Raw genomic sequence first — 12,350 nt, 5'->3', positions numbered from 1 at the left:
TTTTACAGATGAGGAAACTGAGGCAAGCAGGTGAAATGATTTGTCCAGAGTTACAGAGCTAGTTAAAACTTAAGACTGCATTTAAACTAAGATCTTCCTGATTCTAGACCTGGTACTTTAGCCATTGTGTTATCTAGGGCCTCAGCCATCATTCAGCTCAATCCATTCTTGTTATAGGTGAGGAAACTAAGTTTCAAGAGAGGTAAAGTACCTCTGAAGTCTTCCAGGTAGTATAAGAGACAGTGCTGGACTTGGAGACAGAAAGATCTGAATTAAAATCCTTCCTCAGAGACTTACTAGCTATGAGGCCCTGGGCAAATCATTTAACCTCTCTTCTCCTCAGAGTCTTCTCTGTAAAATGAGAATAATATTTTATTAATAATTAACAAAATGAGAATAAAAACAGAATTGTTGTGAGGATGAAATGAGATGAAAAATATAAAGAACTTTGTATAACCTAAAGTGATATGAAAATGCTAACTGTTGTTTCTCATCTTAACTCTTATATACACATATTCTATAGCAATGCCAGTTCCTCACACAAGAAATAATATTCTCTGAATCTGTGCCTTTTAAATAAGCTATCCTCTTGTCTGGAATACTCTCACTCCTCATTGCTAACTGTGGACTTGAAATTCCACCTTCTTCCAAAGGCCCTTCCATCTCCATTCTCTACTCCCAACAGTGGTTTCTCTCCAAAGTTACTACCTTTCTGTACTATATACTTCTGATATGGCCATAGCTATTGGTGTGTTGTCTTCCCCATAATAATGTGAGTTCCTTGAGAAGAGACTATTTTCAAGCCTTTCTTTGTAATCTTAATGCTTAGCATGTGTCCAGTACAGTATGCCCATTAAAAAATGTTGATTGGTTGACTGACTCACTTGTCCAAGGTCACACAATAATCTTCTCCACTGCACCAACATATTTGTTTAAATTTTCCTTCTAAAGTAACTTCCAATAATTGCTACTGGTCTAATGGTAAAGTTGGAGTTGGTAGGAAATTTCTTGGGTTTCCCAGAAGTCTCTCTACAGCTCCAAGATTAGGTGTTCTTGGGCTCCCAGAATATCCAACTGTTCAACCATAGGGAGTCAAATCTGAGATGAAGGAGAATTGGCTCACTCAACCCACAGAATCAAGGTTCTTCTGTACAAAGGAAAGGTCTCCTGCCTTGAGAGTCTAGGGAACTGTCAAACTTGGTTCTATAAGATTGTAAGGATGCTCAGCATCCAGCAAACTCCAATGAGACCAAAGACCCACCCTCCTCCCCCAGCCATTCTGATTCAGAGAATATCACTTGGGTGCAGGAGCTAAGACACTGAGGCAAGGACATTAACCATTTAGGATTGGCTTTTCAGGTAGCTGGGTGGACACTGAGAATCTACAATGTAAAAACAGCAAGAGACACCCACACTACCCAGGAAGATTTATAAAAGCATGGCTTGGTTTCTTTCTATGCTTGGTTTCCCCACCTGTAAAGTGGAGATAATAATAATCCTCACATGCCCCTTGATCTATGTCATTAGATTAATTTAGTAAGTTCCAAAAAGCTTCTCAACCCACTGAGCAGGTTTTCCCCCTCAAAGGCTGTTCAGAGTTTATTAGTTTTCACTGAGAGTAGAAAGCAAACACAATTATTGTGACTGTTCAAAAGCATGCAGGTGACTTGGAAAGTAAACGCTGTGGGGCTTTTTGTCTGCTTTGTTTTGAACTAGAAGGTCCCTTGAGGTCACCTCTAGCCCTATAGAGGACATTCAGTTCATTTTCCTTATTTTACAGTTGAGGCAACTGAGACTGAGATAAATTAATTGACTTGCCAGGATTCCCCAACTGGGAAGTGTCTGATTTGAACCCTCTCTTCCTGAATCTAAATCCAGCTCTCTATCCACTGATCTACCTCACTAAAATCATAAGATTTTGTGATCCATTTTTGTTTTTGATTCCCTTAAAATTGTAACCCAGTACAAAAAAACTGGAAATTGAGAATTGGCTGAACAAGTTGTGGTATGTTGCTTTTCCTTCATTCTTGAAGAAGACCATAACATCAGAAGGGTGATGCTATGACAAGCACATGAATTGGATTTGAGTGAGGGAGTGCTGTGCTAAGTCACCAGTCTCACTTTCTTCCCTGGAGCCACCTGGGTCCACTGACCAGATATGAATCAGTATGACTGGAGATGGGCCTGGATGTAGACAATCAGGGTTGAGTGACTTGCTCAAGGTCACACAGCTGGAAGAGTCTGAGGTCCCATTGAACTCGGGTCCTTCTGACATCAGGGCCAGCACTCTGCCCACTGTGCCATATGAATGTAATGGAATACTATAGTGATATAAGAAATGATGCACAGGCAGATTTCAGAAAAACCTGGAAAGACTTACACAAACTGATGCTGGGTGAAGTGAGCAGAACTAGGAGAATATCAGACACAGCAATAGCAACATTATGTTATGATCACCTATGACTTTCTTAGCAATACAGTGATCAAAGACAATTCTAAAAGACTTGTACTGGAAAATGCCATCCACATCCAGAGAAAGAACTATGAAGTCTGAATGAAGAGCAAAGCATACTATTTTTACTTTTTTTAAATTTGTTTTTAATTTTTTCTTTCTCATGGATTTTCCCATTTGTTTTGATCCTTCTTTCACAACAAGACTAATACAGAAATATCTTTAATATGATTGTGCATATATCAGATTGCTTGCTGTCTTAGAGAGGGGGAGAGGGAGGAGGGAGAAAAATTTTACAAAAGTGAATGTAGAAAATTGTCTCTATATATAATTGGAAAAAGTACTATTAAGATAAAAAAAATAGAATACATTTGTGACCCAGTCTTGTGAGCACAGCCATCCCAGAATTCATTGTACAGATGTTTGGAATCAAAATTCTGGGAGGCTAAGTGGGTGACTAGAATATCTCAGGAACTTTCTGAAAAGAAGGAAAGAGTAGCTAAAAAACAAGCAGAGACCTTGCTTCAATAGAAAGCCTAACCTCAGAGGCTGAGTGGAAAGGGGAGGACTGGAGAACAAGCATGGGTGTGGGTGATGGGAAACAGGTTTCAATTTCTAGAAATCTTTAGAAGTAATAGGAACAGAAAGGATGCTTCAATTTACACTGAAGGTTCAGGACTGGCTTTGCTAATGTCTTCATGCCCTCCTGAGGCAAGTCACAGGTGACTGTGTTATGAGAGAACTTTCCTGGAACCTTTTAAATGCTCTGGAATTGAGTTGTATTGAATGGATGACTCAGTCCCCAAAGAACTAGCTTGGCTAGCAGTGACTTGCATCTTAGTTGATGAGGTTGGGGCAGTGAAAAATAGATTTAGGGCTAGACAGGACCTAGAAAGTCACCTGGTGCAAACCCCTCATTTGACAGATGAGAAAATTTAGACCAGTTGGAAATAAAATCTCCACAGTCACATACTAAATAACAGAATCAGGATTCAAATGCAGGTCTTCTGACTTTGTTGTTTTTGTTGTTGAGTTGTTTCAGTTGGGTCTGACTCTTCATGACCCCATTTGGGGTTTTCTGGAATGGTTTGCTATTTCCTTTTCCAATTCATTTTGTGATGAGGAAACTGAAGCAAACAGGGTCAAGGGACTCACCCAGGGTCACACATCTGGTGAGTGTCTGAGGCCAGATCTGAACTCATAAAGAAAAGTCATCCTGACTCCAGATACAGTGCTATAACTATTGTCCTATCTATCTAGCTGATTTCTCTTACTTGAGAAATTATTTAACAACTTTTGAACCATACTACTGTACCCTAGAATATTTATTGCATCCTAGCATTAGGATTAAGATTTGAATTTATGATCAAGAGAAGCTTTAGAAATTCTTCTGGACGGGGCAGCTAGGTGGCGCAGTGGATAAAGCACCAGCCCTGGAGTCAGGAGTACCTGGATTCAAATCCGGTCTCAGACACTTCATAATGACCTAGCTGTGTGGCCTTGGGTAAGCCACTTAACCCCATTTGCCTTGCAAAAAACCTAAAAAAAAAAAAAAGAAATTCTTCTGGTAATCTTTAATATTACCATGTGATCTACTGGTCTAGAACATCCCTCCATCATGCCTACCCCTTTCTCTCTCTTTGATGAGTTCCTCCTGAGCCTCTATTTTGGAGGGTCCAGGCTAGTCACTCTTGAATCTTCTTCCTCTGCTTCAGACTCCCTGGACTGCAACACCAGGTCTCCAGGCAAATACCTCTTCCGTTCCTCTCAATTCACTTTTCAGCTCCCCATTTGGGGGTTGTTACTACCATTAAACTAAAAACCCCTCAAAGGCAGAAACAGTCTTACTTTGGATTTTTCCCTTAGCTCAGGGACTGGCAAATAGAAATCTCTTAATAAATATTTGTTGCCTTTGAGATCAGGAAAGCTATGAATCTTTCTCAGGTTAGATAGGGTCCTTCCTGGAGGTGGGAGGAAGTGGAGTAGGGGAGATAGGAAGACTGGATTTAAGTTTGAATTATGGTTCTTCTACTGTGAGACCTTAGACAAGGCAAGGTCTCTGGGCCTCTACTACCTCCACTACAGAATCTGGACAATTATTTGGACGATGACTTTTTAGGATCCTTCCAGGTCTAAATCTATGACACTACAATTCTCCACTGACAGTAGTAATTGTAACAAGAGAAGTAGCTGCAGCAGTCACAGTAACAATCTATGATGACATGTTTATGAGGTGTTTTTAAGGTTTGCAAAGCATCTTACAAACAATCTCCCCATAAACAATCCACCAAGGTAAGTAATACAAGTATTATTATGCCCATTTACTGATGAAAAAAATTTTGAGACTGCAAACCCTGTCTCCATATATCTTCTCTCTCCTTGCAGTGCTTGGTTAGAGAAGTTTACAGGGGTTGGGGTGAGGCCATTAACATCAAAATGTTGTTTTATCTTTAAATCATATACTCTTAAGACTGTAATGGATTCCCCAAGGTCATTCAGTCCAGGCAGTAGGGCTTACCTTTGGTAAATTGATAGCTTTTTCATTTCTAAGTCATTCTCAAAGATAATAGTTTATATTCTGGCTATTTCATAGAAATCTGGAGGGTTTTTTGGTCCTGAGATAAGTATTAACTTAGTTTAAGTGAAAAAAAAATCAGAAAAAATAATATATTATATAATAAAATGTAAGAATAAAATAAATTTTAAAGTGAAAATGAGTATTTAAAGAAAATTTAAATAATAAAAATAAAGAATATTTGAAGAAAAAATTTTAAATAATAAAATTTTTAAATCAATATTTAAAGAAAATTCTGCATAAACAGAACAACTGTTTAACTCTTCAGGATTACCTATAAGTTCTGCATGCAGAAGTTTCCCACATAAGCTTTAAAAAATATTTTTTGATAATTTATTTTACACCATTTTTTATTTCTAAATTCATCTCTCTCCCTTACCCTATCCATCGAGTTACCTTTTATTTCAAAATATAAAGTAAGAAGAAGACAAAAAATGTTCATCAAAACCAACCAACTATTGAATCTGACAGTAAATGCAATAATGTTTCATTCCCATAGTCCCTTGCTTCTGCAGAGAAGAAAGGGAGGAGTATTTTCTCATCTCTTCTTTGAGGGCAGCATGATACAGTGGAAAGTGTGTTGCATTTTGAGCCACTGGACTTGAATTTGTATCCTGGCTCTGAATGATCTTGGATAAGTCACTTCCCTTTTCTGGTCCTCAGTTTCCTAATTCGTAAAATGAGAGATTTTACTAGATGATTTTGAAAGTTCCTTATCTATGATCCTATGACAAGATTTATAATTATAATTTTGTAGCATTGTTGTAGTCATTGTGCATTAATCTATGTATGTCAGCCTATGCTTCTTTGCATTCTTCACATTCATAATTTCTTACAGCAAAAAAATGTCCATTTTATTCATGCACCACAGTTTAAGTCATTCCTCAATGGGCAGTCATCTGTTTTATTTTCAATCCTTTGCAATTTCAAAAAGAGTAACAAAAAAAGAGAGGCAACTACAAGTATTTTTATGCATATAACACTTCTCTAATTTGACTTCCTTCAGGTATCTAGTTAGCAGTGAGATGTCTAGGTCAAAAGCTGAGGACATGTTAGTTAGTTTGGGACTTTCTTTAAACAATGCCAAATTCCCTCCTCTTTCAGGAAACTTCCAAAATTTCATCCCGCCCCTTCAATTAGTTTCCAGCTCTAAATGGTTTTTCCCCTCTAGCAATCTTCTTATCATACTTTGTCTGGGTGTCTCCTTTGTTCTTTTCACACCCTCCATTGAATCATGCTTATATGTATCCATGTTAGATTTCCATCATAAGATCATAAGTTCTGTGAAGGCAGGGGCTATATTGATTTTCATCTTTCATCTTTAATCTCCAATGCCTAGTAATACCAGGTGATTATTAAATGCAGTTAGGTAGCACAATGATTAGAGTGCCGGATCTGGAGTCAGGAAGACCCATTTTCCTTAGTCAAATCTGGTCTTACTACTTCTTTGACATTGGGCAAGCCACTTCATCCTATTATCTCAATTTCCTCATTTGTAAAATAAAATAGAGAAGGAAATGGCAAGTCACTCCAGTATGTCTCCCAAGAAAATTCCAAATGGGAAATAAGTTGGACAGTATTGAAACAACTCAGCAATAATAGTATTAAATAACATGTTGCATCTAATTAAATTGTTTTCTGGGCAAGAAGATGCTGCTATATCCACTGGGACATGTGTGAGTGAGGAGAGAAAAAGGTAGAACATTTTAGGTATGAGGAATTACAGAAGTACAAATGCAGTGAGGGAACTGACCAACTATATCAGGGGGATATCTGAGCTAAAATAGAGATCTCAACAAACAAAAGTTTGGATAAAGGGCTATTTTAGAGGGAACTGGTATATCATGCCTGAAGGCCTGTCAGTGAGGGAACTGACCTGGGAATATGCCTCTTTTTCATGTGTTGAAAAGGAAATAATAGCCTGGGTTTTCAATTATCTTCCTTGTTGGCCTAAGAGGGTAAGTTTCAATTCAGAATGTGGACACATGCCCCATCCCCAATAACTTCTTGAAGGAGTTTATGCAAATATGCCCACTTTTCAGATGAAAAAAACTGAATCTCTGAGAGAGGTCAAGTAATTTGTCAAAGATACTATGTCTAGTAAATGGTGTAGCCATGTCTTGAATTCAGATCTCCTAATTCCATTAACCTTCAAAATGAAAGGTGACTCTCCATGAGTTCAGAAAGACAAATTATTCTTTATTTTGTGTGTATGTGTGTGTGTGTGTGTGTGTGTGTGTGTGTGTGTGTGTGTGTGTGTGTGTGTGTGTAGGAAGTACTTGCTTCTCAACCATCCTTTTTCTATATCTATCTTCTTCTCTTATCTCATTCTGATATTCTGAATCAATGGTCTTATTTCTTTCTGACACCATAGACCAGGTGGGAAAACAGCAATTGATGGCAATTCATTCTTTTTGTCACATTCACTCTCCATCCTCACCATCTAGTTTCTTCCCACCAACCCACAAAAGTAAAAGCAAGTCTAGAATACTATAGTTTGATCATAGGTTCATATATCCAGAGCTTAAAGGGTCACTGGAGTCCTCCTAGATTTTATAGATGAAGAAACTGAGGTCCAGAAAAGTTCTGTGATTTGCCCAGGGAACCCAGGTAGAAAGTCCTAGAACTAGGATTCTGCTTTTCCCAAATCAGGTACCCTTAACACTGTACCACATCATCTTGTCCTATGACACTTACCACTTCTTCTCAAAGTTATATTACAAATCTTGTCAAGAAATCCTTAAAACCTCAGTGAGTAGAGTTGTCCAGCTGGGGAGGGGGGAACAGGCAGTGAAGTCAATGCTCAGCTGAGAACTGCTCACTTTTTATTAGAAAGACAAATCTCTTAGGGCAAGACATGAACGATAAGGTGAAGCTATAGAGCATTTGTTTGCAAGATACTAGAAGGAGAAAACTGAAGGTCAGCCACAGGGTAAGGAGACCACTCAGGAAAATCACTCATCTCCTCCCACTTTGAGCCACTGTCGATTTAGACCCAAAGTTTGCCTTTGGGAGCGGTTAGATTGAATGAATATACTCTTCCAGCTGGAAAGGCTCTTCGGGCGTCATCTTCCAGATTGGGAGCTGGAAAGGGAACCTCTTGCTCTTAAAAAACCTTCATAGAGATAATTTAGTCTCTCTCCTTCCAGAGTTAAGACATCTTTTCTATTAACTGCAATTTTAAAATAGGTCTGAATTGGTATAAATAATGAATCTCATCATCATATGTATTTGAATTCTCATCATTCAAAGTTATAATTATATGAAATATGGTCACTGGTCCCAGTCCAATAAAAATAGTTGTCCAGTTCAAATAATGTGATTACTCCACAGGCTTCTTTATCAGCACTAATTGGAACCTAGCTATAATGAATGAGCAATATTTAAATCTAGCTCCATTTCTCTGAGTTACCCTTCAAACATCTCACTCATCTCAGAAGAAGCATACAAGATGCTTCTCATCATGGATGTATCTTAATTAAGGCAAACACATTTTCCTAAGAAAGCGACTAAAATATCTACCCTTTGGACAGAGAGATCCCAAAGCTAAACATTTATCTCAGGACAAGTCAAAGTTGGAAATAAAGGTGTTATATACTTCCAATATTAACTTTTTGTGGTAGCAGAAAACGGAAATAAAAATGGATACCCATTGATTATAATATAACTAAGGAAATCAATTATCTGTGAATATATTGCTAAGCTGTAAGAAACAATGAAACTGAAGAATTCAGACATGCAGGAATACTTATATAAACTACAGATAAAGAATGAAATTAGCAGAATGAGGAAAACAACATAAACAAGGACTATGTACAGTAAACATAAATGCAAGGAACAACAAAAACAACAACAATAACAAAATGAAACTGGAAAGATTTTTTTAATGATCAAATTTTTCCTTTAATACAAAAGGGGGAAAAAATATAGCTGTTCCCTTGTTCCCAGAATAAGGGTAGTTTGGGGATAGAAAAACACAAAGACTGTTAGTCTCACTGATGTCTTGGTTAATTCTACTGAATTGCTTTCCTCCCTCCCTTCCTCCTCTCCTTCCTTCTTTTCTTCCTTGCTCTTGTTCTTATTACAAGATGTGGTTCAATGGATAAAGTGAAGGGGAGAGATACATTAAAATGAAGGTTATATAAAAACAAAAGATTATGAATATAAATTAAAAATTAAAATTACAAAAAGGAATGTGTTTATGTGTCTCTATCTAGAGTGGGGGGGTAGTGGTTCAGGGGAAGGAGAAAGGGGAGATGACCTCTGGGCACTCCTCTTTAATAATCCCAGGTAATTTGCCCATGTGGTCCAGTTTCTAAAAGGACTAATGAAAGGAACATTTTCAATGACCTGACAGTCAACTGAAATTGGATAGACATCCCCTTGGGGGAAGGACTTTGAATTCTGTTCAAGAAAGTTTGGTGGTTATGGTTTAATGGCCTTTAAAGGGAGGGCTAGGGATCTAGAATCAATTCCCTAGGTCAGTTTTTTCAATCCCTACCTCTTCCCCCTACTTCTATTTCATTTTGCTTTAATGGGAAGAGCAGCCAACACTCACCTGAGACAAAGGCCACTTTTTCCTTCAGGATAGGGAGGACATCAGCAGCTTTCAAACCATCATTTCGAAAAGAACCTGTAAAATATGGAAGTCAATGAGTCAGAATCAAATTCAGAAGGGAATCAAACCTCAGCCCAAGCACGGTCCCACCCCTGTTGAGAAGAGAAATACATATTTCACTGCTCTTTGACAAGAGTCCACTAGACCAAGCATTTTAGTAGAATGGTAGAAGGCATGATTATAGGTGCTAAAAATTCAAAGACAAAGGAAAAAGAGGTCCTCCCCTCAGAAAACTTACATTCTCCCTGATAGATACAGCAAATAAATAGATAAGCACCTGTATGATAATTTGAGGCACAGGGAGGGATATGGATGTCTAGAGGATGCTAGAGAGGCTTCCTATGGAATTGGCCTTTAAGTTGAGTCTTGAAATGAAGCAAGGAACATTGAGAGGCAGCCAGATAGAGGAGACCTTCTAATCATGGAGGACTGACTATGACTAGGCAGAGGGATCTGTGAAAAAGTTTTGGAAAACAGCTAATAGACCATATGATCAGAGAGTAGAATCCATGAATCAAGGTAATATATACAATAAAACTACAAGGTAGCCTGAAACCAAACAGTGAAGAGTTTCAAATGCCAAATCAAGGACTTTATATTTTAAGATAGAGGAAGTAGGGAGTCACAGCAGATTCCTAGACCAGGGAATAACCCACTTAAATGTATATTTCTCAAGATTATTGTGACCTGGAACATAAACGTTAATAGGAGATTAATTAGAGAGTCATTAAAATAATCCAAGAAAGAAAAAATAAGGGCCTGAACTCAAGTCAAAGGTGAGTTTCCTTATCACTGCTGTTCCTCCTTCTATTCCTAAAAAATAAAAATAATGGCAGTCTCACACATTCTCTCTCTCTCTCTCTCTCTCTCTCTCTCTCTCTCTCTCTCTCTCACACACACACACACACACACACACACACACACACACACACACACACATGCCACTACAGCATACTTTGTCTCCACAAGAGTCAAAAATCAGTGTAGACAGATAACCTTCTGATCCTAAAGGTTCAAGCACTTCTTCTTTCCACATTTGGTACCACAACTGATAAACAACATTTTTCAAGTTCATAAAATAAAGTCCAAAGTGTCCTTAATAGACTAATCCAACCCAGAATGGGTTAGATGCAAAACAGAGGAATGAATTCCATTCCCCCTCCTTAACCATCCACATCATCTACTCCTCCTTCATCATAATCATTATTTAAAAATGAATAATAATCTAGGATTTTTATTGTTGTTATTGTTAAACATTGGTAAAGACCTCTACAGAAATTCTTTAATCTCCCACAATCAGCTATTGCAAAGTCTTCAGTCACCCTCACAGTTGGGAAGTTCCTTCTGAGACCCAATCAAGCTCTTGTTGGGGGCCTGGAGGCAGGGGAACTGGACCACAGGTGGAGTGGGAATTGAAAGATGAAAAGATTAGCCTTTGGATTGAAAGGGCACTAACCCAGCCCATTGCCAGATGTGTAGGAAGGGAAGAACCATGGCATCAGAAGCAGAGAGCTCCAGACCAGGACACTGTCCCCCAAATCCATTAATTAACATGTTTCTACAATTACAGTCCTGATCAACTCCCTTGGAATCCCATCCTCTCCTGATTCCTTCCTGGTATTTGTTGCTTGTTTCTCTTTGAAACATGACCCAGATGGGCCTCTGGAAGCTCAGCCTATCTTCCATGGGCCTCAGTGGGATAGAGACGGGAAGATCACAGAACTTGTGGCCTCTGCCTGCCATCTGTCTTCTCACTTCCTGCCTCCTCCCTTAGGGACTAGCTCAAGATCAGCAAGGGATGGGGTGGGGGTGGGGATGGGGAGACCAAGGATCACACTATTGTCAGCTTAGAGAGTCCTTAGAGACCATCTAACCCAACCCCTCTCCTTTGATTGCTGAGAAAACTAAGGACCCAGAGAAGTAACATGACTTTTTTAAGGTCGCAAAAGAAGGTAGGAACCGAGGGTGGGACAAACAGATTTCTGAAGCCCAGATCCAGGGTTCTTTCCATTATACTAAGCTACTATTCAGGATCAAATGTATAATCCTTATCCATGAGTAAATATGTGGAGTTCGCTGCTCACATTGGGGCTGCATAGCTACAAAAAGTTATGGTTAATATACATAAAAGGCCTACTCTGTAGCAAAACTTTACAGTTATTTTCTCATTTATTGCTCATAACAACCCTGGAAGGTGGGTGCTATTATTATTCCCATTTTGCAAATAAGGAAACTAAGGCAAAGAAAGATTAATGGACTTGCCTAGGATCATACAATCAATAGTGCCTGGGGCTGAATTTGAACTCAGGTCCTCCTGACTTCAGGTCTAATGCTCTGTCCAATGATCCATTAATTGCGCCTGTTCTCCAGGGAACTTATTGATCATAAAGTCTCAGAGTTGGAAATGTCTTAAGAGGTGACCTCATCCAATATTCTATCTGATTTAGGAATATCCTATCAGGTTGGACATCCCAGACAAATGATCATTTAGTCTCCACTTGAAGAACCTGATGATGGGGGAACTCTCTCCCTCCCTAGGTAACTATCAGCACTAATTGTTAGAAGGGTTTTTTCTCCAAACATCAAGACTGAATCTTCCTCTTTACAGTTTCTACCCACTACTCTTCCTTCTGGTCTCTTTCTTCATTTAAAGCAGGGAGGGGAACCTTCAGGGGCCATTTGGATATTTATAACATCATTTGAGG

At 38.6% G+C, this 12,350-nt stretch overlaps 1 protein-coding gene across 9 annotated transcripts in view; it reads right to left on the bottom strand.

The window, feature by feature from the left end:
- KALRN (kalirin RhoGEF kinase) overlaps window positions 1-12,350 on the bottom strand; it is a 1,044,937-nt gene that overhangs the window by 681,864 nt on the left and 350,723 nt on the right. For all 9 annotated transcript variants that reach the window (XM_074214684.1, XM_074214682.1, XM_074214689.1 and 6 more), the window contains one exon: window positions 9,586-9,660. In XM_074214684.1, the coding sequence (XP_074070785.1) occupies window positions 9,586-9,660 (75 nt within the window). The remainder of the gene's footprint in view (window positions 1-9,585; window positions 9,661-12,350) is intronic.

This window comes from Macrotis lagotis, chromosome 1 (assembly GCF_037893015.1).
Source record: "Macrotis lagotis isolate mMagLag1 chromosome 1, bilby.v1.9.chrom.fasta, whole genome shotgun sequence".
Lineage (NCBI taxonomy): Eukaryota > Metazoa > Chordata > Mammalia > Peramelemorphia > Peramelidae > Macrotis > Macrotis lagotis.
This window is presented reverse-complemented; position numbering and strand designations above follow the sequence as displayed.